The sequence below is a fragment of the Hippopotamus amphibius genome, chromosome 7 (assembly GCF_030028045.1).
Source record: "Hippopotamus amphibius kiboko isolate mHipAmp2 chromosome 7, mHipAmp2.hap2, whole genome shotgun sequence".
Lineage (NCBI taxonomy): Eukaryota > Metazoa > Chordata > Mammalia > Artiodactyla > Hippopotamidae > Hippopotamus > Hippopotamus amphibius.
In genome coordinates this window covers 126,037,978-126,061,389 of record NC_080192.1, presented here as the reverse complement: position 1 = coordinate 126,061,389, position 23,412 = coordinate 126,037,978, and the positions used below count along the sequence as shown (strand labels likewise).

General features: G+C 47.6%; 1 protein-coding gene across 1 annotated transcript in view; it reads right to left on the bottom strand.

The window, feature by feature from the left end:
• Nucleotides 1–23,412, bottom strand: part of ALK (ALK receptor tyrosine kinase) — a 695,731-nt gene that overhangs the window by 3,852 nt on the left and 668,467 nt on the right. Inside the window, exons 19-26 of the mRNA XM_057743015.1 lie at nucleotides 22,471–22,575; nucleotides 20,531–20,717; nucleotides 19,758–19,848; nucleotides 19,565–19,629; nucleotides 18,050–18,179; nucleotides 11,416–11,513; nucleotides 7,873–7,965; nucleotides 5,684–5,785 (exon numbers count right to left, since the gene is read on the bottom strand). Coding sequence (XP_057598998.1) covers nucleotides 5,684–5,785; nucleotides 7,873–7,965; nucleotides 11,416–11,513; nucleotides 18,050–18,179; nucleotides 19,565–19,629; nucleotides 19,758–19,848; nucleotides 20,531–20,717; nucleotides 22,471–22,575 — 871 coding nt within the window. The remainder of the gene's footprint in view (nucleotides 1–5,683; nucleotides 5,786–7,872; nucleotides 7,966–11,415; nucleotides 11,514–18,049; nucleotides 18,180–19,564; nucleotides 19,630–19,757; nucleotides 19,849–20,530; nucleotides 20,718–22,470; nucleotides 22,576–23,412) is intronic.

Below are 23,412 nucleotides of genomic sequence, written 5' to 3'. Positions count from 1 at the left end.
TCCATTATAGCATAAACATTTTGCATGCTAATACAAACATTTTTATAAATGGAATTTGACATGGCTGTAAAACGTTCCACTGAGTAGTTATGCCATAATTTGCTGTATCATTTCCATATTGTTTTCAATTTTTAAAGTATTTTAAAAATACGTGATGGACATCTTGATACATTTTTTAAAAGGACGATTTCCTTAGGATAAATTTCCTGAATTTAGAATTAGGATAATCTAGTAAAATCTAGGATAATTTTAAAGGAATTACTAGGTCAAAATAATATGAACACTGAAAAATTCTTTACCCATATTGCCTATCGGACTTCCCAGTGCATCACTCTGATTATCAACCAGCACTGTGCATCAGACACGCTCACCAACACTGGGTGTTCTTACTAAAAATGAGAACTCTTGCTGATTTTTAAGGTAAAAGTGGTAGAATATTTTAAATTATATTTATTGACTTGATAATTAACATGGTTGAGTGTGTGTGTTAATTCACTTCATTTTTTTCTCCTATGAATGGTTCATATTTAACCACATATTACCCATTTTAAACCACATATTGTTTTGGCATCTATCAGGTTTTTTTGATTTGTGGACATACTTTATCAAAGATGTTAATTTTTTATCCAAAATTCAAATACTTCTATTAGTTACTTTCTAATTCTCCTTTTTAGCATACCAAAGATTTTTATTTTAGGTAGTGGAATCTATTTTAAGAATTTTTGTGATTTCCTCCATCTGTTTTATAGAGTCTACAATCTTCTCTTTACCAGTGATTAGAGGAGTATTTGCTATTTTCTTTCAGTTGTATTTTTTTCCCTCTCTTCTCAAATCCAGTTGGAATTGAGTTTACTGTATAGTGTGAGGTAAGGATCTTTATTTGCTCTTCTAGAACCACTTTTCTAACAATACTTATTCCTAAAATAATTTTCTCTTCAACTACTCACTTGTGAGTAAAACCGGTCTGTTCCAGGCTATCTCTTCTCTTCATCTATTTGTCTGCTTCTTGCGTCGATACCATTCTCTTTTACTTTTTGTGTATTTATGTTTTAATATCTGGTAGGGCATTATTTCCTTATTTCTCTCTTTTTAAAGAAATGTATTTGATTCTCATTCATTTGTTTTAAATGAACTTTATAATGATTTTAATCATGTTCCAAAATCATTTACTTTGATATTTTGACTAAAACCTTTATTTTAAAACTTTAATTTCATAATTAGCTTTTTGACCAAAAAAAAAAAAAAAAGCCTATATTTTGTGTCTGGTTGTAGTTTTCTGATGTTAATAAATATTACCTCAAAAATTGTAAAGAACTATAGTTCCTCCATTGCCTAAGGAACACAAAGTACTTTTTATTGACATCATTTAGGTGAAATTTCAAAGGTTCTTGTGAGGAGAATTGGGCAAAGATATTTTCCATAGTTTTCAGGCGAGAAGGCTGAAACAGAGCTAATTAAAGACAGATTGGAATACATTATTAGATCTCTTAATTCTACTACCTGCAAATTGCCTGGCGCGTATATTATTCCTCTCTGATTAGTGGTCTTTGTGCCCTCAAGGCAAAACAAAATAAGCAAAATCATGGATGAAACTGGCAGCAGGGCTCAAAGAATTCCAGCAATATGTTTTCTGCCTGTCAAGACAGATAACTAGGGAGATAGATTACAGTATCCTTTGAGAGAACCACTATATAGATTACAAGTAGATGTTTATTTTCTTACTTTAGAGTCAAGGGAGCAAGAAGTTGTATTGATTATAGAACGTTGATAATTTCAGGTAAGTAGTGTTGTCAGATGTAGCAGATAACCATAGAGGACACCTTGAGATCCACTGGGTTTAGGTAAGTCGAATCTCAGTGGCTTCAAACAACAAAGGTTCTTGCTCACATTATCAAAAAATGAGTCAGAAAGGGGACTCATCACTGTGGTGCCACCATCTTCTGACATTATCTCAATGCAAGGCTTTCAGAATTTGGAGGACTTTTGTCCACTGTCTTCTTGGTTTCCCATGTTGCTGCTGAGAAATTCGATTCTGTTTGGATTCCCTTTCATCTCTTATCGTTTTTCATTATGATTTTATTTGTCTCCTTGGAAGCTTGTGGCATCTTGATCACCATTGGTCTGAAATTTCATGATGCTGTGCTCTTGTGTCACTCTTTTTATTCACAGTGCTTGGCACTTGCTGGATGCTTTCATTCTGGAAATGTATGTCCTTCTGGGAAATCTTCTTGAATTATTTGATATTTTTATTCCTTTTATCTCCTGTGTTCATTCTTTGTGGGACTCCTATTTGTCAGCTAATTGGGTCTATTGGTCTAATCCTTTTAATTATCTTTTCTTTCCTATCTATCCCATCTATTTATAGTTGTTCTATTTTCTAGAAGATTTATTTAACTCTGTCTTCCAACCTTTCTATTACTTTCACACATCTATCATCATCTTTTAAAAAGAAACCTTTATTTTCTTAAGAACAGTTTTAGATTGTAAAGAAATTATGAAGATACTACAGAAAGTTCCCACATACCTCACACTCAGTTCCTTCTGTTTTTAGCATCTTACATTAATGTATATTTATTACAATTAATGAGCCAATATTAAGGCATTATTATTAACTAAAGCCCATAGTTTATTCAGATTTCCTTAGTTGTTGCTGAATTTCCTTTTTCTGTTCCAGGATCCCATTAGAATATCATATTATATTTAATTGTCATGTTTCCTTAGGCTACTCTTGACTTTGGCAACTTCTCAGATCTTCCTTGTTTTTGGTGTCCTTGACAGTTTCAAGGAGTACTGGTCAGGAATTTTGTAGAATGTCAAATTAGGATTTGTCTGTTTTTCTTAGGATTAGACTGGAGTTATCAGGTTTTGGGAGAAAGACCACAGAGGTTAACTGCCATTTCATCATATCATGTCAAGGTACATGCTATCATCATGATCTATCACTGTTGATGTTGACCTTGACCTCTGGCTGAGATAGTGTTTGCCAAGTTTCTTTCTTTCCCTGCTTTTCCCTCCCTGTGCTCTTGGAAAGGATGTTGCTGTGTGCTGCCCACACAGGCTCCAGGGAGGGGACTAGTGCTCCATCTCCTTGAGGGCTCTTTCATCATATTTCTATATCCAAGAACTTTTTCCCCTGAAAACATTGTTTTAAATAAATAATCTTTTGCTTAGATAATCTTAGATTATGGTTGCAATAATTTTTTGTTTAGATAATCTTAGGTTATTGTTGCAATGATTTGACTACCCGAGGATATTTTTTTAAAAGTCTTCCTAAGCTTTTTGCTTTCTTCTTCCTCCAAGTTCCTTTTTATGTGTTTGTTTCCTTCAGATTAGACTCTTTTCTCAAGTGTTGATTCTCAGCCGTCTGTTCATGCATTAAGACTGGAACGCGATGAAGATGATGGGAAGCTCTATGTAGATGAGGCCTGTCAGCTGGTGGGCAGCTGGTTTGCTTGTTTCAAGAGCAGCCTTAGTTTCCTGGCTGCTGCAACAAAATATCACAAACCTGGTGGCTTAAAACAACAGAAGTTTATTCTGTCACAGTTCTGAAGGCCAGATGTTGGAAATCGGGATAGTAGGCTGAAAGCAAGGTGTCCGTGGGGCCACTCTTCCTGTAGAGGCACTAGGGGAGAACTATTCTTTGCCTCTTCCGGCTTCTGGTGGCTGCTGGAGTTCCTTGACGTGTGGCCCCATCTCTTCAACCTCTGCCTCTGTCCTCTGTGTGTGTACGGAACCGCCCTCTGCCTCTCATGAGCACACCTGTGATGGCGTTTAGGGCCCACCTGATAATCCAGGATAACTGTCCCAGCGCAAGATCCTCAGCTTAATCACATCTGCAGGCTCTTTTTTTCTTACAAGGGAACAAGGGCAGGTTTCTGGGATGAGGGCCTGACACCTGTGGATGGCCATTATTTAGCCCACCAGCACTTGGACTGTCTGAAGTTTTCTCTTCATCGGTCAGTTCCTCCAACAAAAATCTCCTCGTCTCCTTCTGTCTAGCTGCCATGCTCTTGGTACTGAGGGGATGGAGGGGGCGTACACCTTAAGCAGGTAGACTTAAATATATATATAATATATATAATATATACATATAAATTATGTATATGTGTATGTATATATATCTGCTTATAGTAGAGAATTCACCCTCACTGATGTCTGGTGTCCCCAAGGCCAGAAAGATGTTAGTTCAGTCTCTTCAGAGAGGGAGCCCCTAGCCCTGTGTGATGGTAGGGGAGGGGACGGGGTGAGGGAATGATCTAGTTACTTTTCAAACAGATCTGTAACTCGTTTTTCCTCTCTGCTGCACATCTACTTTTAGAGGTACTGGCACCTTCCATTCCTGGGCCTTTCTGGGGCTCCTGATCAGGAAGAGTGAACCAGGCTGCTTCTGGATGGACCTAGATGTAAACTTTCTAGTCTCCTAAGTAAGGGACCCCTTGTCTGTACACTTTCCAGTTTCCAAAAGTTTGTCATTGCTGTTGTCTTTGTCCTTGTGGATTTTTATGCAACTAAAAAGACTCCTGTGTGTGTGTGTGAGCGCGTGCGTGCACACGCGCGCGCACACGCGTGCGTTTGTATGTATTTTGGGAGGGAGCACAGGTTCAATCTGCCACTTAAAATTATGTGTTGTTCTTATAGGAATTATGTAAAACAGTATGGAGATTCCTCAAAAAATTAAAAATAGAACTACCTTAAGATCTAGCCATCCCACTTCTGGGTATATGTTCAAAGGAAATAAAATCAGTATCTTGAAGAGGTATCAGCGCTCCCAAGTTCATTGCAGCATTATTCACAATAGCCAAGATATGGAAACAACCTAAACAGTGGTTGATGGATAAATGGATAAAGAAAATGTGGTGCATATATATATATATATATATACACACACACACACACACACACAATGGAATATTATGCAGCCTTTAACAAGAAGGAAATGTGCCATTTGCAGCAACACGGATGAACCTGGAGGACAGTATGCTAAGTGAAAGGAGTCAGACACAGAAAGACAAATACTGCATGATCTCACTTATAAGTGGAATCATGGAAGCAGAGAGTAGAATGGTGGTTGCCAGGGGCTGGGGGAGGGGGCAGGGGAGATGCTGGTCAAGGAGCACAAGGTCTCGGGTATGCAGAATAAATTCTGGAGATCTAAGGTGCAGACAGTGTTTCCCAAGCTGATTTTTATGTGTAGAAGGGGTCTCACCACCACTATCACCTGCAGCAATTGGTGCTGATAATTATTTCCTTCTCCATTATTCTGTCAATGTGGAGACTTTCATTGATCAATTTTTCTAATCTTAACTCAATGTTGCATTCCCGGAATAAATCCAACTTTGTTATTATGTTAAAAAAAATTACGTGTGGCTCTCAACGTGTGGTGCCCAGCTTGCAGCATCAGCGTCGCCTGGGAACTTGCTGGAAATGCAACGTCTCAGTGACCTCAGACCTTCTGAATCCTAAGCTCTCAGGGTGGGGTCCAGTGTTTACCTGTGTTTTACCAAGCCCTTCTGGTGGTTCCGATGCTCCGTTGCTCTACAGCAACGTCTGAGAGCCCCTGGGGTAGAGGTACGCTGAGTCTTCTCCTCTTACCCTTCCCCACGAGAGTGTGGGATCACCTGGCTCACGAGCTCTACCTCAAGGCCCACGGTGAGACCTGGAGGAGGGCAGCAGCAGGACTCACCACGTGTCTGTTTTAGAAGTAAATATTCCTTCCATGAAGGCCTCCGGGGGCATCCATTTCACCGGCAGCATCGCACAGCCTCCTTTTCGGTAGTAGCTCGCTCTGCAAGGAGAAGAGGAAAGCAGACTTGGTTCTGGAGATGGCTCTGAGCCAGGTACCTTGAGAGAGTGGCAACAGCAAGGTCTACCCATTAATGGACTGAAATTAACGAGGGGCTCTTGTGGTTCAGGAAGAGAGCAGGGGACACAGATCATCTAGTTAACAACCTTAGTGTCACTTAATCGGAGAAAAAACAGCCTGCTGGAGGCATGGAAGAAAAGATCTAGGCAATGCCTAAAATACTTGCTAGCAGATGGTTAGATTTCCCTGGTGGGTTTTTTTTATTATAACTCACAATGAATAACATGACTCCAACCTTATAAGTACCTTTCCTGATGATCCGCGGTAATGCAAGATGCAAAATGGGAGAACTGAGGGCAGGGCTGGTGTCCTGCTCTGGGTCCTCCATGGCACTTGCGCAGCATCTAATTCAACACAGGTGCTGGCGGGAAGCCACCTGCCATAGCACAGCCCCCAGGAGAACACCGGGCTGGGGAGGAGCTGACTTCCGAGATCCGAGGTAACTTACTGGTTTTGTCAGTGACATCATCAGTGCAACTCACTGATAAAAAACTAACAAATTAATTCATGCCTCTGAAACCGGCTCCACCCCAGCCCTGTGTTCTCGTGCCTGGTATATTATGGGAGGCAGCTCCCCACCAGCCGCCTGGATTAATTAATTACTTCAATAAACATGAACCAAGTACTTAGTATATGTTAGGTATTTTGCCACGTGCTGTAGACATAAATAAGTCATAGTCTCTCTTCCAAGGACATGGACACAATCAACTGCAGTAAGAACAACGCGCATGATGATGTAGGGATGTACGAAGCTCAGTGACCAATGAAGAATGGACTTGTTCTACCCAGGGCTGGGTAAAGTACAGGAAAAGTTTCTTGGGGGTGTTGATGGAGCTGAATGGCAAAGAAGCTCTCGAGGAAGACCATTCCTGACACATGGCATTGCACGGGGCTTGTGGGAAGTGGGGGCTGTAGGGAAGTTAGGGTGGTGAAGCCTAGAGTTGGGGAGCGCTCAGTGCTGAGGATGGAGAAGAGCCAGATCATGTGACTCACTAAGTCTCACTGCAACATTTGTGTCTTAGAGCACAGGCTCTCCTGGGGTGCTCTGAGACAGGAGGGAGGGACGCTGAGACTCTGGGTGGTAGAAGAGGGTGAAGTGGAGCATTACCAGGGTATGTGGTGGGTACTGGTGGTAGATGACTGTAGTTGAAAACACTGCTAACTCACAATTTCCCATGTGCTGCTCTCCTGTGGTAACAGGATGCCATCAGAATTCTCACCCTACTGAGATTGTTACCAGTTCTGTGGCAGGCCTTCAAGGGTCTCCCTTATTCTCCAAAGAGTGAAAAGTCTACCTGACCATCGCTCCTCACTCTATCTCCGGATTAGGGAAGGTGTAATTAGTGACCATGCAAGGGAGTGACTTGCTGAGCGCACGGAGCGAGTCACTGTTGTAAATCATCAGACAAAGAAGAAACTAGGCATTGGGAAGAGAAGAGCGGGATAAAGTACAATAGGGGTGTTTTTTTTTAATTAAAACTTATTTTGTTTTTTGATGTAGCCTCGAGAATATGACGGGGAGAAAGAAGTGACGCTAAGTACCCATGGGCTTTCAACTACCTTCCCATGTCTCCTGGTGTGGGAACTCAGTTTCCTGTCAGTTCTAAGGTGCTCTTGCCTGGGGTGATGGAAGCTAAGTGTGTTTAGAATTCCTGAGTATTGAGGAAAAGGGTTAAGTTAAGGTTTACTTAGGAACTTTTTCCATATCAAGTATCCTGGTTATTCTGTGTCTCAGAACATGCTAGGACTAAAGAGTTGGAACCAGAAAGACAATCTAATTAACAGTTTAGTGTCAATTATTGCAGGCAGTGTGATCCTAGAATTAGCCCTTCAGGCATGAGCAGTAATTAAGGCTTCCCATGTCCTGAAGAGGAACTTAATGACATTTTAGGTGGCAAGTTGACAAGGCACCAGAGATGCTTTAGGGCACAAGCAACCTCGTTGCACTCTCTTGAGGGGATGAAGTTGAGGAGGTTGAGCTCTGATGGGTGATGGCAGCCTTTACTCACCTGTAGATGTCACGGGCCATTCCAAAGTCTCCAATCTTGGCCACTCTTCCAGGGCCTGGACAGGTCAAGAGGCAGTTCCTGGCAGCAATGTCCCTGGGAAGAAAAAAATGAGAAAATGCATTTCCTAATTTTATTCTTGAAAAGATAAATGTATAATATTCATCACAAGGATTTTCACCTCCAGTCTGAAGGTTCGAATAGTTCCCTTTTCTTCCCTATATTTCTTTTTACTACATTAAACTTCAGTATGAAAGAAATAGCTAAGCAATTCTAGGTCTCAGAATGAACATGGAAATGGAAAAGGATTAGGGGAGATGATTGAAAATGTTTAATGGGATAATAATAAGGAAAATAACTATAATAGGAACTAGGAAATTGACTGGCCTTTTACTATGTACTTAAGCACTGTTCTAAGTGCTTCATACCTAATTCTCACCACAACCCTGTAAGATATAAGGTGCTATTATTATCCTTATTTTATCAAAAAACTTAAGCTAAAAGAAGATGATAGAGGGACATAAGAAATGCATTTGGCCTCAGGCTATCATTCTGTACAGATTGCTGGTTGGTTTCTGCCGATTGTCTGAAGGAGTGTTCTGGAACATGATTTCCACGATCAGATGCAAGTAGGTCAAGGTATTCCCAAGTATTTCTAGTTTTATTTTTTAATAAGCTATTGTGGCTTTTACATCCATGATTTTATCTAAAGCCTTTGCTAAGCTGTATTCATCATAGCTTTGTGGCAGAAAAACCACTTCTTTTGGGTTATAAAGTTATCTTGTCTTCTTAGGTGTTATGCTCCGGATGGCCTATCCTCCCGTAACACGCCTGTAAGGCTTGATCAGAAGCTTTCCAAGACTCACCAGCTTCTCCTCACTGACTGCTAACTCATTCTTGCCATGCATGTGGGGATTAAGGATGCACCCAGAAGAAGTATGGAATGGGTTTCTAATAATATTAAAGTCCTGGACAGAAAAAATAAAATACTTCTTGGGGGGAACAGGTGGTATTTTCATATTTTTAGCTGGTTTAAGGTTCTGACTGTTGGCTGAGAAAGAAGGATGTGGAAAAAAAACAATTGGATAGTATTAAAAAAATAGGATCTGGATAGGGGATCATGGCTTAGGATATCAGAGCAATGGGTCAGGGTGGGAGATGGATGTCATTAATGCCACTGCCCTGGTCCAGAAGGTTTAAGTTGAATTTTGAGGAGCAATGGTGCATAAAATGCCCTAAGAAAACCATAAAAGCATAACATATATGACATCAAAAAGAAGAAAAACTAGTAGGTTATATAGCCATTGCTTCTCAAGAGAAATATAGTGAAGTAGACCAGGAACAATATTTATGGCTCCAGAAAGGTCTTTCCATTGATGTGCATGGAATGGTTGCTTAAAAAATTGATTTTGAATGTAATGGCAAGAAAGTAAATGTAATATCATAGAACACACCAAGAATTGGTAGAATGACACATATGTCTTGAAATGGCAATAAAGCATGTCCAAAGGAAACAGATCTAATAGAAAAATGGGAGCGTGTGGATCTGGTGAGGGAATTCCACTCTGAATTCAGGAGGTGTGTGTGCTCAGAAGTCTGCGCATCTTCAGGCAGACACTGGGTGGAGGAGAGAGAATGAAGGTAAACCTACTGTGGGACTGTGCCACAGACCTGGAGCCAGCTAGAAGACGTGAAGGATTCTTTCCTCAAACCAATTACCCGAGAAGAAAGCTTTGGTTGAGATGGACAATTTCTGCTAATAGTCACCTTTTGCTTATAAAGCAGATCATCTGATACATTGTTGATTCAATCTTTGACAATTTCATTTCTCATAAAAGATACAAGGAGCAACAAACTATTACTCTGGGATCTAATTCTGACCTTCAGTAACTATTTACAGATATGGAAGCGATAGGAATCTCGAGAGAATGTGATCCTGTTATTATCTGTAATAACAGAGCACCGGATAGAGTCAAAATGAATCATGCCTTTAGGAGAGCAGATTTCAAGACGTCAGAGGAAAGATGGATGTGATCCCTCAGAGAATCTGGATGCTTGGCGACTAACGTGGGGGTGGAGATAAAAAGGCAGAAATGACCTCAGGGAGACGTGAAGGGAGAGATCCGAACTCACCAAGGTGACGGCACATGTTGCTCTTGGATGAGCCCAGACTTAGAGGACGTGGATAAAAGATGGAAAGATGGCTCTAGCCAAGGACTAATTCCAAAAAGAGCACAACCTTGTCATGTCTGAGCAGTAAAGCCCAGAGCTGAGATTTATGGAAAGTTCTGGACACGGTAAAAAGGGCAAGAACAACAATGGCAGGGCTGACCTGCACTGTGAAGCCGAGAGCGTAGCTTTGGGTGAGAACAGAAAGAACTGGGCCCACCTTCTCTCTTACTTCTGTTATTTCTATCAAGCACAATGATCTGCACGCAGGAAAGTTTGAGAATCAAGAGGAAGATTTGAAGACCAACGCGATGAAGTGATGAAGGATGAGCCAATGTGAGCTTCTAGCCTTGTTTCAGGAATGATTTTGGGAAGCCAGGCCAGTGTATTTCTCGATCTTTAACTTCCCCGTTTTTAATAGGGAAGAAAGCATAGCTTGTTATCTCCCTATGTGCTTTTCTATTTCTAAACTCTTTTTCTACGTGCTTTTTTGTTTTTTTTTACTCTTTTTTTGTTTTACTCTATGTCTACATGCTTTTCTATTTCTACAGCTTCTCTCATTTTGTAACTTGTATTTACATATTCTAATTGTTAGGAACATGTCTTATACTCTTGGATAAGTTCATGAATGCTTATTAGTTCACTAGGTTGTCATTTACTAAATTAGAAGCAGATTGTGAGGAAGAGCTTTGCAAAGAGCCTAACAATCTATTTGACTGTTCAGGTTTCAGAGCCAAGCTGTCTGCTGAGAAAGGCATCAACAGCCACACGGAAAGAAATACGCGTCCTCTCTCATGTCTGTATAGCATTACATGTGGATTTGGTGTCCCAGTGCAAACACCACTTAAACACAAGAATCATATAGAGTAGAAGAAATGAAGTACAGAGGTAAAGGAAATAATCATTATTCTTCATTTCAGAGTAGTTTAGAAAAAATAATTTATCCAATAAACATTTCTTGTGGCCCACTACATGCCAGGGACCTGAAGATAAAACAGGGTCCTCGCCTTTGAGTTACCTGTAGTCAGGTGTGTGGAGTTACAAACGCCTTAAACTTCCCTTAAGGAGCCCAGTTTTCTGGATACGGAAATGTTAACATGATCTAGGACTTGACTCAGGCTGGAGTCTCGGCAGGAGGTCAGGCACAGCTCACCTGGGTCTCCGGTGCTGGCGTGGATGTTTTATGATCCCACTTTACACATGGGCCAGATGAAGCCCTGATAGAGTAATAATCATCCTAAAGACAAACGAAGCTGAACCACCCAAACAACGTTGGAGAGAGACCTATTGTTCTGCTCTGAAAGGGAGATCTGGGCCCCTGAGGCTTGTAGGGAGGAACACAGAAGGCAAGGGAATAGCAAGGTCACTTAGACTCACCGGTGGATGAAGTGATTTTCCTCTAGATACTGACAGCCACAGGCGATGTCCCGAGCCACGTGCAGGAGGTCCAGCATGGCCAGGGAAGAGGGCTGATTCTGTGGGAGACAGAAGTGTCCGGAGGATGAGATTCTCCTGGGGGAGAGAGCTGAAACACTAGCTTCCTGTGCTCACTAGGAGGCCAAACGGTGCACTGCCCCAGGGGCTTGGCCCTGGCTGCGCGTTCGAGAGCACGTGGCAGCTTTAAACACATGCAGATGCCTGGGCCTCAGCCCAGACCAAAGACTCCATCTCTGTGCGTGGGCGCAACGTTTACAGGGTCACAGCGCCCAGGCGAGTGGGGCCGGTACCCCAAACCACAGGGACCGGGAAGGGCAGACTCCCTGCCTCTTTGCATTTTTTCTGCCATTCTCCGGCCTCAATCTTCATTAACATTGGAATCCCCCAAGTGTATAAACAAGCCTGGGAGGAAATCAAGGGAGGGAATGTCGTTTTAAAAATGCCCTATTTAAATGCTTAAAAATATTTTTTAAAAATTAATTTTCTTCCCAAAGACCTAGACCTGAAGTACATTGAAAAAGGAAAGCTTCCAGAAAATGCTGGGCAGCTGAAGAGCCATCTCCGGATTTTCTGCATGAAGCGTCTTTTGTGCAAAAGTTGCTGCCCCCCGCCACCCCGTCCCCCTGCCCCCAACCCCCGCAGCCCGTCTCTGCTTCCCTGCAGCCTGGTGGGGCCCCAGGAAGTCTTTTCTGGGGCTACATCCTTCTTGGTGTCTTCTTAAACCCCTCAAGTCGCAGCAGCAGGTCCTCATGCAGTGTCACATTCACTGTGCTCTTCTGTGCTTATTTTACCACATCCCCAAGGAAACTTTGATGCCCCTTGAGGCAGGGCCTTCAGCATTCACTTCCAAGGTCTCCAGCACGACGCTTAGCTAGTGCCGTGGTTCAGTGAACAAGGGGGGTTTGCCGGTTGATTACAGCCAAACTAGGGTTTACCCAAATGTCAGCAACAGATCAGGGCCTCACAGGGACTCCTTGGAGCAATAGCGTGGGTCTGAGGGAGGCGGAGAGGAGTTCGTCCAGGGCATGCTTCCGTTCTGGGGGAGATGACTCAGGGAGGGGAATATTCTCTGCCCACGGACCATCAGGCAGTGCCTTACGTGCAACAGAGCAAGTCCCAGGACATGAGCTCCTTTGATGCAACGTCCTGTGTGGTCGGTAGGGAAGAGAGGCTACCTCCATATTAAAGATGAGAGGGCTGAGGGCTCAGAGAGGCTCAGTGACTCACTCCAGGTCACACAGCGAATAGGGAGGAGCTGAAACTGCTTTGAGCTGGGCTTTAAGGATCTGGGTTGGGGCGAGGCAGGATTCTAGGAGTTAAAATTGAGCCTCTCAGGAGAGCGTGTCTGAGAAGGGCCAGAGTGCCCATGGACGCAGCACACGGTACCCAAGTGCATACGGATACAGTGCACAGGTGCCGTGAGAGCGCATTTCAGTGCTCAGTTGAGCTAAGCTGGGTTCTTTACTGGCTGTGTGACCCGGGGTGACCGCTTGGCCCCCATCCAAGCCGCCGTGTCCTTGTCTGTGAAGGCAGCACGACACTCTGGGCCTCCCTGGATTGTTCTGAGGACGCGCAGCAAGAGGCACGGAGTGAGTGTTTCCTAGAGGGCTCTGCAGTTACGGAGGGGTTACTCCACGGAGGGCGCTGTGGGGAGTCTTGGGAAACGGCCCTTGTGTTTGGCTTCTCCTGGGACCTCGTTAGAGTCAGAAGTACTGGGCACTGTGAGAGACAGTCCCCATTTCCTGGGGAAAAGAAAAGTATTGTATTTCCAAGGGAAATATTCATCCATCTTGCTATAGTATTAGAACTATCTTTTCTCCCTCCAGGAAAATGCTTTTTGTTCCTGCCAAAGAAGACCCAGTCCTAGCTCCCCCTGAGTCTCTTTGTGTCTCTTTGTGTCTTAGCCCCCATCACTCAAGAGGCAAGGACCACTGATGTCTCAAATGCTCCATGAGTCTGGTGTGCTGCAGGGATTAAATCTTCCCAGGCATTAACTCACAGGCTGGGTTTATCTGGGCTCCCTGTCTTTGGCCGCTTAGAGCAAATTAACTGCACCGCTAATCAGTCTGCACAGAAGCTGGTAGTCGGTAACCCATGGGGTGGGTCTGCGTGTGTGTGTGTGTGTGTGTGTGTGTGTGTGTGTGTGTGTGTGTGTGTGTGTGTGTGTGTGTGTGGTGGGGGAGGTGCGGATGCTGTGGCAAAACCAATACTGAAAACTAGCAGTGCAGGTGTAGCCAGTGTGCTCAGGGCCATCTGTAACCATCCTGGGCAAAGGAGGAGGTGGAACCAGGAGGGGTTTTTTTGTTTTGTTTTGTTTTAATTTGTAAAATTTTTTTTTTGGCTGCATTAGGTCTTCATTGCTGCATGTGGGCTTTCTCTACCTGCGGCGAGCAGGGGCTACTCTTTGTTGAGGTGCACGGACTTCTCATTGCGGTGGCTTCTCGTGTTGCAGAGCATGGGCTCTAGGTGCACGGTCTTCAGTAGTTGTGGCACTTGGGCTCAGTAGTTGTGGCTTGCGAGCTTTAGAGCATAGGCTCAGTAGTTGTGGCACATGGGCTTAATTGCTCTGCAGCATGTGGGATCTTCCCGGCCCAGGGATTGAGCCCGTGTACCCTGCCTTGGCAGGCGGATTCTTAGCCACTGCGCCACCAGGGAAGTTTGGAACCAGGGGTTTTCTCCCCCCGATTTGCCACTGAATGTGGCATCTCCTTTGGCAATTTTGGGCAGTTGTGGTTATGGGTATATCCTGTCCAGTACTCAGAGAGGATTTTGTCCAGTATTTCCCAAAGCAGGCTGTGGGATGGAATCTAATCAAACAGGCATGGGAACTCCTGGGTTAAATAGGTTTCTTTACTGAGGAATCATCAGAGTCGTTGCTATACACAAATGTGTACTGAGAAGCAATAAGAGGGGAGTCCACGTGGCTCTGCGGTTGGCTGCCCACGGAATTCCTTGGCGCATGTGTGTGGCGTTCCCTTCAGGGACACTGTTTTGACCAATATCCTACTTTTACAGGGGAGAATACAGGCCCACTAAAGTGGAATGATTTCTTTGCTCACAGTTTCTGAGGGGCTATTTCCAAAGGATAATGTATACACTAATCAAAGACAGAATAATCTTGACACCTATCGCTTCCTCAAGCAGCTTCTTCATTTAGGGATGAAGGATCACAGGACATGGGGGAGGAACTGTTTCACCAAGTGAAAAACAGTCTAGGGGTGTATTTTTAAACTGACAGATATGAGGGTAAGAGGGAAAGATGAAAGGAAGAAGCAAAGAATGCAGACAGGGGACACAAAATACTAAAAGTGGCAAAAATCCATTTTGAAAAGCGATGAGACGTGAATGGTGCTGGGCCCTCATGTTCCTGGCTCTTGACGTGGCCTACACAACGCTCCTCCACGCATGCCGGAGGCAGCATTGGTATTTGGCAAAATCGAAGCCAAAGATGAAAACCTAAGCATCGGTTGCAATCAGAGGTTCTCATCTCTATGCTGTGACCTCTGGCATCCAAGGAGCCACCGTGTACCAAGCTGCTTCTCTAGAGCCATTACCTGTAGGATTACCACATTCCAAACAAATATAGATGCTATAGTGGTCAATGACCATCACCTTTAATAAAGAGATTACTGACTCCTTAATGGCCTTTGTCATTATTGATTGAATCAACTGACACTACAAGACAGCTACTAGCCTATATCTGGCATATATTAAACCCTCAATAAAATTTTGTTCAATAAAGAGAAGGTCTGCAAAATTATTTTGACATTAAAATGGTCTTTCCTTCTTCAAGGATCCTGGGATCAAATGATGTTTTCCTCTGTACCCATGAATTTCATTTCCATGACAGACATGGTTGGCCCAGGCACCTATTCTGTCCTCTGAGTCTATATACCTATCGTTACTTCATGTCCGTACGTTATTTGAAGCCAGAGCTTCAGACCTCAGACCACCTCTGAGGTCCTTCCATCCTGGTGGTCCATGGAGCTGTTGAGCCCTAGGGATGGCAGGAAGTGAGCACAGAAAGCTCGTCTGACTCTGAGGGCTCAGCCAGGTACCTGCACACAGCAGGTCATCATCAGGTAAGCCTGGAGAGACTCAGGGGCGTCACACAAATGAATCAGGTGGACTTCAGGCCTTTGAATCCAGTGAGTTCCACAGCCTGGAGGCACAGCTCTGCCCACCCTCTCATCAGTGTGTGTGTGTCTCCAGCCCTACTGTCCATCAGCCAGTTCCTCCCTTCATCACGTGCAGGATTTACTGATATTAGTCCTCTCGGTCCATTATAAATCACGTTCCTTTCTCACAGTCAACCTGATCCTTACTCCACTAAGTTGGATTCTGTTGTTCTGAGAATCCAAGCAGGATATCCAGCAACCTCCTACCCACCCCCCGCTCCCTCCACCCACTGCCAGAAGTTGCTGCTACAAACACATTTGCATGGGGTCACTCTGGAGGGCTGTGACCCAACATTTAAAATCACCCATCATGGGCAGCAGCTCAGGAAGGACCAGCTCATCTGAGATGAGTGGGTGTGTAAAGGGGTAAGGAGGATGACTGGGCTGCTCCCAAGACTTGGGGGCATGGTTGGCAAGGAGAGCCACACAGAAGAAGAGCAGGGTCAAGGGTTAAAGGGCAGATTGTTGGGGAGATCCTGACCCTTAGAAGCGGCTCTCCCAAGTAGAGTTGACCGTCTCCTGGCTGTGGGCATCCCTCAGGCGGTGCCTGCAGCTAGAGGTCAGAACCTGGCAGCAGGCCCCTGCTCTGAGAGTTCTTGGGGTGGCACAGGGGCTGGGAGGTGGCGGGAGATATCAGTGATCTGCCTTTCCTTGATGGCACTCCATTCTGTGAGACAACATCCAAATCATCTTTCATCATCAAGGGATAGTGATACCTTTGCCTTTGAGAGAGAGGCAAGTCCCCCACCGCCAAGGTACTTCGACTTGCCAAGTCCTTTACAAGCAGGTCACGATACTCTCTTGTCCTCAAGCCCCAGGAATGTCTAGTGGGAAACTCAGAGCTAAGCCTCTTCCCAAAGTGTGATGCCATGGGTCCCCTGTCTGACATCTGCCAGAAGCACTGCTGAGAAGCTCAGGGCACGAGGGCTGAAGGCTCTGCTTTACTGGGTGATGGTGGGAAAGCCGAGGCTGGTGCCCAGACTCTGGCAGAGATGCCTGCATAGCTGGCGACATTTGCTCCCAACCACTTACCCTCACCTTGGCACCCAGGGCTTCCCAAAGGGACCATGGGGATAAACAGCACAGCAGGCTGGAGAGAGCATGGAATCAGGAGCCACAAGGCCTGAGTTCTAATCCCAGCTCTTCTTGTGTGGCCTTGGCAAGTCACATAACCTCTCTGAGCCACTGTTTTCCCATTTCCAAAATGGGATGAGATCTGTGGTTTTGAGAGATGTGAAAACTCAGAGGAGGAGGATGGTAATGCAGATGAGGCAGGGTTAGTCTTTCTCCCCCTCCCCCAGGCCCCTTCTTCCTGCCAGGTGTGCTCAGGTGCGCACACACTCATCCTCTCAAGGAGTTAGATCAGATTCCTCTTAGATGCCGAGATAGGTCACCCAGAGGCTTGCGGGGACACTGTGGCGGCTCCTAAGGCTGCAGTTTCTAGACTGAGCCTGAGTGAGGGTGAGGACTGGAGCAGGCGTGACCTCCCAAGGTTTCCGCCACCACTTTGGGTCCTTGTGAGGAGAGTGTTCAGTTCTGGTCTTGCTGTGGCAGAGTGGCTGTCAGTCTTTCTCTGCTTTCCTGGGGGTGGAGAGGGAACAAGTCTTCCCGGTGGCCCTCACGCTCCAGGGGCAACTTAAGGAAGGCAGGTCTTAACTCAGGGGTCTGCTCTGCTCCAGTTCCCGGGGCCCAGGGCCTCTTGAAGACCCCAGCAGTGACAGGAGTAGACAGCTGGCCTCTGGTCCCGTGTGCTGCGTTTTATAAACTGTCTCTGTCTGAGATGTTCTAGCCTCGCCCACGGAGTTCATGTTGCAGATGCTCAGGTTAGAGGTGGTTGGCTGCCCTAAGCCAGGCTGTCCAGTGGCCAAGCAGGGCTGGACATAGGTGGGTCCACCAAGGCCCCTTCACTCCCCCAAGCTCTGGCCCTTTAACCATAACATGTATGCAGCACCTTCCTAAATACCCCAGCACTTTATGTTGATAGTAAAACTACAGGGTCAGGATGTCCCATTTGAGAGATGAGGGCAGTGGCGTTCAGAATGGGTGGATGCAGAGTGACTTGCCCCAAATCAGTTGGTTGAGTGAGTGACACAGCTAGCATGGAAGTCCCCTCTCTGTGTTTGTCCCTAGTTTGGTTTTCCACAATCATCAGGCCATAAAAATGGATACAGGCTGGAGGAGCCACTGCACAAGCCTTGCACAAGCTCCCTGGGGCTGGGCTCAGCCATCGGCTACCTTCCGTCCCCTCTCTCCCACCTTTCCCCTAGATCCGAGCCCAGGGGTTGACTCCCTCGGTCCAACTGAGTATGTTGCTTCCCAGGCTGCCCACCCTGGCTCCTTTGGCCCCCTGTTCCGTCCCCCGGCACAGCCACTGGGAAAGGCTTGTTCTCACTCACCGGGCGAGGGCGGGTCTCCCGGAGGAAGGACTTGAGGTCTCCTCCTGCCATGAGCTCCAGCAGGATAAATCGGGGCAGGGCTTGCAGGCTCACCCCGATACAGCGCACAATGTTCTGGTGGTTGAATTTGCTGTAGAGAGGAGGGGAGTACTGGAATTTAACTGAGCTAGGTCTCGGAAAAATCTTACGTGGGCAAAGCTGGGTACAGAGGTATGTTACACTATGTAAATGCTTCCTGTAAATGCAGGGAGCAGGGGTCCCAGGCTGGGCCTAGGCAGGGGAGAATCTGATTGCACAGCAGCTGGGAGAACCAGAGGGCAGGCCTGGCGGGAGTTCAGTCTGCGTGAAAGTACTTGCTTGGAGGCAAGGGGGTGGAGGATGTGTACAGGGACTCGGGTGAGAAGGTGGGGAGCGGGGAGAGGAGGGCATCAAGGCCAGTGGGTGGACTGCCGGCCAGGCTTCATATTTGGGTTCTTGGAGGAAGGCCTCAGGCGAAAGCCAGAGGAACTGCTTCCCCAAGGGACAGCGTGAGACCAGCCAGGTGACCAGGTGTGGAAGAGAACAAGGAAGGGGGCCACTGGATCCCACTGTGGACTCCTCACGGGGGCTCTAAGATTCGAGTTTCCTTATTAACGTGATCCTATTGGGACACATGAGGCAGTGGGGCCAGGGAACTCCACGTGGGCACACGCGCACAGAACTGACAGACTGGGTGACTATAACTCGAATATAACGCTGCCAAGTAGGGAGACGAGTGATTTGGGTCTCCTGCCATCTACTCTTATACTTTCCAAGTTTTACTCAATAATCACGGATTACACGCACAATCAGGAAATAGATCATTCTTAAAGCAGGAGCTGAGCCTGCTGCATACCCTCCTAAGGACCCAGCACATCACACACGCTGCTCTGGCCTCGTTCCCTCTGCCGCTTCCGCCAAGGGGGACTGCGGGCCACCCCAGCCTGTCAGGATGTTTGAGGCTCCCCGGTGTACCACGACCCTGGCCAGATCTCAAGGTCAAACATCTGCTGTCAGAGCCCTGAACACGGAGACTCCCAGCGGGGGGCCCCAGATCCACCAGTTGAAGGGTCAGGCCAGCTGGGTGGACCAGGGTGGGCGCCTTCCATCGCGTGGGGGCCCATTTCCTTTACATGAGAGCTGAGAGCTGGGGTTGGTGAAGGACCTGGTGGAAGAGACACCTGGAGGACTGCATCTTCTACTGTCAACAACCGGCACTCTGTTTTTTAAGAAAAGGGGGAAAAGAACCAGTGGATGACACAGGGATGCTGGGTGAAGGCAGAGTGATAGTGCCTGGATTCTTTTTCTGCGACTACCTTCTGGGGCTGTTCCACTCTAGTGAGATGTGCTAAGAATTTCGGGGAGTCTCCAGTTGGAGAGGAGGAGAGGGAACGCTGCAGGACAACCCTGTTTCCCTTGGAGACATGCCTGTTAGAAACGTCTCGTGTTGCTTACAGCCTTGGGGCGGTGGTGAGGGGTGTCTCTCTGTGCCGTTACCTGATGATCAGGGCTTCCATGAGGAAATCCAGTTCGTCCTGTTCAGAACACACCTCGGGCAGCGTCTGGGCACAGAGGGAGGGTGGGAAGGAGGAGGAGGCTGTGAGCCGTAGAGGTCGGGGGCTGTCAGCAGAAAGCCGCGCTTATAGAGATCCCCGGCCAAGGTCAGGCAGACGGGGGAGCCACCTCTTACCTTTACAGCCACTTGCAGGGGGCTCGGGTCGTTGGGCATTCCAGACACCTGACCTTCATACACCTCCCCAAATGCACCGTGGCCCAGACCCCTGTGCAAAGAGAACGCGAGGTGAGCCAGGGGCACATTTAGTGGACACAGTGGGTCACGCACGCACTCAAGAGTGATGTCCTCAGTCTGGCTCTGCTCCTTGGTCCTGGACCTCCATTGCTGTATCTGGCAAGAAAGGTGCCAAGCCAGGTTCCATGACATTGGCTGGACATTCCTTCCCTGAATACTTACTGAGTCTCTAATATTTGCCAGGGACCTAGAGGTGACTAAGACATGGCCCTGCCAGGGAGGCTCAAGTTCCCTAGGTGGCGGGTGGGGGGCCAGATGGCTGGCAGACACCTCCTGGAGCGTGCTCAGTGAATGACAGACGCGGGCACAGCATGCTCTGGGAGCTGGGCGGGGGGAGGGGAGCAAGGCTTGGGGGGGGCTCTTGGGTAGATTTTGAGGAGAGCCTCGTTCCTCCCACCTAGTCCTCCTCTCAGTGTACCAACTCCAAGAGTAAATGGGGTGTTAAACAATTAAACACCCGCCCTACACAAATGGCCCTGAAACATTAAACCTTCTGCCCCTGGGAGGCTGGGGATGCCCTGAGGGGTGGCTCTGCTGGCTTCTTGTTGCTGGAGGAATTCATGGTGCAGGGATGACATCTGGCCCCTAGAACTTTCCCTTCCCTGCCTCCCCTACACCTCCCGCTGCCCCACAGGACAGTGGTGGGCGCTCACCGGGTGAGGGTGATGTTTTTCCGTGGCACCTCCTTCAGGTCGCCGATGGAGGAGGTCTTGCCGGCAAAACAGTAGTTGGGGTTGTAGTCGGTCATGATGGTGGAGGTGCGGAGCTTGCTCAGCTTGTACTCGGGGCTCTGCAGCTCCATCTGCATGGCTTGCAGCTCTTGGTGCTTCCGGCGGTACACTGCAGACAGATGGAGGTCAGCGCAAGGTGGCCCAGGCCAGGCAGCCAGGCCACCTCCTCCAGGAAGCCTTCCTAGATCTCTGGCTCCTGTACATGCATCTAAATCTTTCCATCACATAGTCATACTAACAAAATGATCACAGATGTGAAAGTGTATTTTAATTGAAAGATTGAAGTTAATGTAAAGCTTAAAATCATATGAATGGAAGAGATTTATCACATCATGTAGGGGCAGAGGCACCTTAGTTTGGGTCCTCTGAGAAGCAGACCCAAGATGGGATTAAGTGTGCAAGGATTTTATTAGGGGAAATGCCTGTGAGAGATAATTGGGAGGGAAATCAGGGAGGCTGGGAGGCCACCAGACTGTGTTGAAAGTCTGACCCCATGTGAAGGATAGAGGGAGGGAGGCTTGAGCAAAGACCCTAGACGGCCACTCAGTGTAAAGAAGTTCCAGCAAGGCTGTTGGAATGTTCTGGAGCCAAAGTCGGCCGTCAGGGGAGTCCCATGTCACTGGGAGGGGCCTGCCTTAGTAGCTCTGCTCTGCCCAGGCGCCAGGTAGGGTAAACATGGCAATGGATTTGAGAGTGCAGCTGGGGCTCTTGGTCACCTGTGTTTCCTACAGTTGAAGAACCGCCAAGCCACATAGCTGGAGACCGTCACAGAGTGGAAGGTCTCTAAACTGGGTCCAAGCTGGTGTCTGAGGACCTAATCCTGCCTTTGTTACTTACAAGCTGTGACACTGACAGGTACATGTGACCTCTTTGGATCTCAGTCTCCTTCTCTGTAAGCAGGGACAGTAACTCCTGCCCTGTCTCCTAAACCCCCACGCCCCACCCCTAGAATTGTGATAATGAAATGAACCCACCAACATAAGATGGTTTTGGAAAGTTCTAAAGAGCTCTCCCAATGACCGCTATCACAGTTACTACTACGTGTGAGAACATCCTATAAGGCAAACTCTATGGGAGGTGATTGACAGGGTGGATTCTGCGTTTAAAGCTCAGCCCCACCACCTGCGAGGGCAAGTGAGTGAACTTCTGTGTGCTCAGTTCCTCCTCTATGAAATATGCCAGCTGTGATCATAGGGTTTTTTGAGGGTTTAGTGAACTAAAATGTGTCAATTGCCTGGCGTGTGGTAAGTGTGCAATGAGTTAGCTCTTGTCATCCTGCCCTTTGCAGGATGGGACTCGCACAGGCCGCCACCTCCCTGTCCACCTCCAGATTCCCTTGCCCCCGAGGGGTTCGCCTGAAAGTGCTGCCCGGAGCTGAGCCTTTCTTCCTGCCTCCCCTCAGGTCCCAGCACCCCTTGGCTCACAGGCCTAATAGGAAACACTCAGAAACTAGCTCTGCCTTCTCTGCGAGGAGCAGGGAATGTGGGCTGGAGGCGTGGCACCGGGAGCGAGCCGAACTAGAAAAGCCCGCTGGAGCCCGTGTCTGACGAGAGCAGGAAGTGAGGTCTGGGGTGCGGGTGAGCTTTGGCCAAGGTGTTCTCCTCTGAAGACTGCCCCCTCCTCGAGCAGCCAGGAGGCTACGCGTGGGGCTGAGGCTCAGAGTCAGGGGCTCCTAGGAACTGGGGATGTGCTGGGGGGCGGGGTGAGGGGGCTCCTGTTGTGGCTTGGCCTGGGCTGCCCTCGTCACCACCCAGCCAGGGCGACACCCCCGTGTCCATGACACAGCCCGAGACGCAGTTCTGTGCGGCCCGTTCTGCCTCGCCTGCCCCGGTCTGGAAGCGCCGGGGCCCAGGGACACTCACCGATCATGATGCCGGAGAAAGCCAGCACGAGGGCGGCCACGAGGGCCGACGTCACGACGGAGAGGATCAGCGAGAGTGGCAGGTGGGGCTCCGGGGTGGGCGACACTGGAAGACAGGCCCCACGGAGCACCGATGACCACAGTGCTTCTCCTCGGAAAGCCCCTCCCCAGCCCCGGACACCTGCACCACCATCCTTCTCAGAGGACCAGGGCATGAAGCAGGTTTGTCCTGGTTCTGCAACTTTCAACAGTAGCTTTTGCAGCGAGGGAATATGTAACAGGGATAAATATCAAAATCTGGACATTGATCCAAAACATCAACGGCGCGCGACAGGATGCGGGTGAAAGGGGAGCCGACAGTGGCCATAGAAGAGATTCAGGCGCCTTAGGGGACTAGAAACTCAGTTGACCCTGTGACAGAGTGTGCCGGTCGGTTAGACTCTAGAGGCCGAATTGACTCCCTGTCCGTGAGAGCACTGGACCCAGCGCACGGGAGGGAGGGCCTGGGTGCACGCTGGCACCGGCCACACTGAGGCCCCGTGCCTGGTCCCGGACACTGCATTTCAAAAGGGATGTTGACAACTGGAACACCAGGATGGGGAGGAGACATGAACCCGTGTCCCATATGAGTGGTTGGAAATAAATGCGTTATTCAACCGGGAGAAGACTTGAGGAGGAGGACGGCAGTGCCGTCTGCAGATGCCGTGCCCAAGGGACCACTGCGCGCAGGAAGCCGAGGAGTGGAAGTCGGAAGGAATGGGTCTGGCTCTATAACTCCCCAATGGGACGCTGTGCCTTAGGAGTACCAAGACCCCTGGCGCTGTGGTGTCTAGTGGAGATGCGCTGGCCCCCTGGTGGGGATGTGGGGGTCACATCCTGGGTTAGGGATGGGACTAGGTGACTTACGGCTCCTTCCTGAGCTGTGACTCACCTTTCACACACA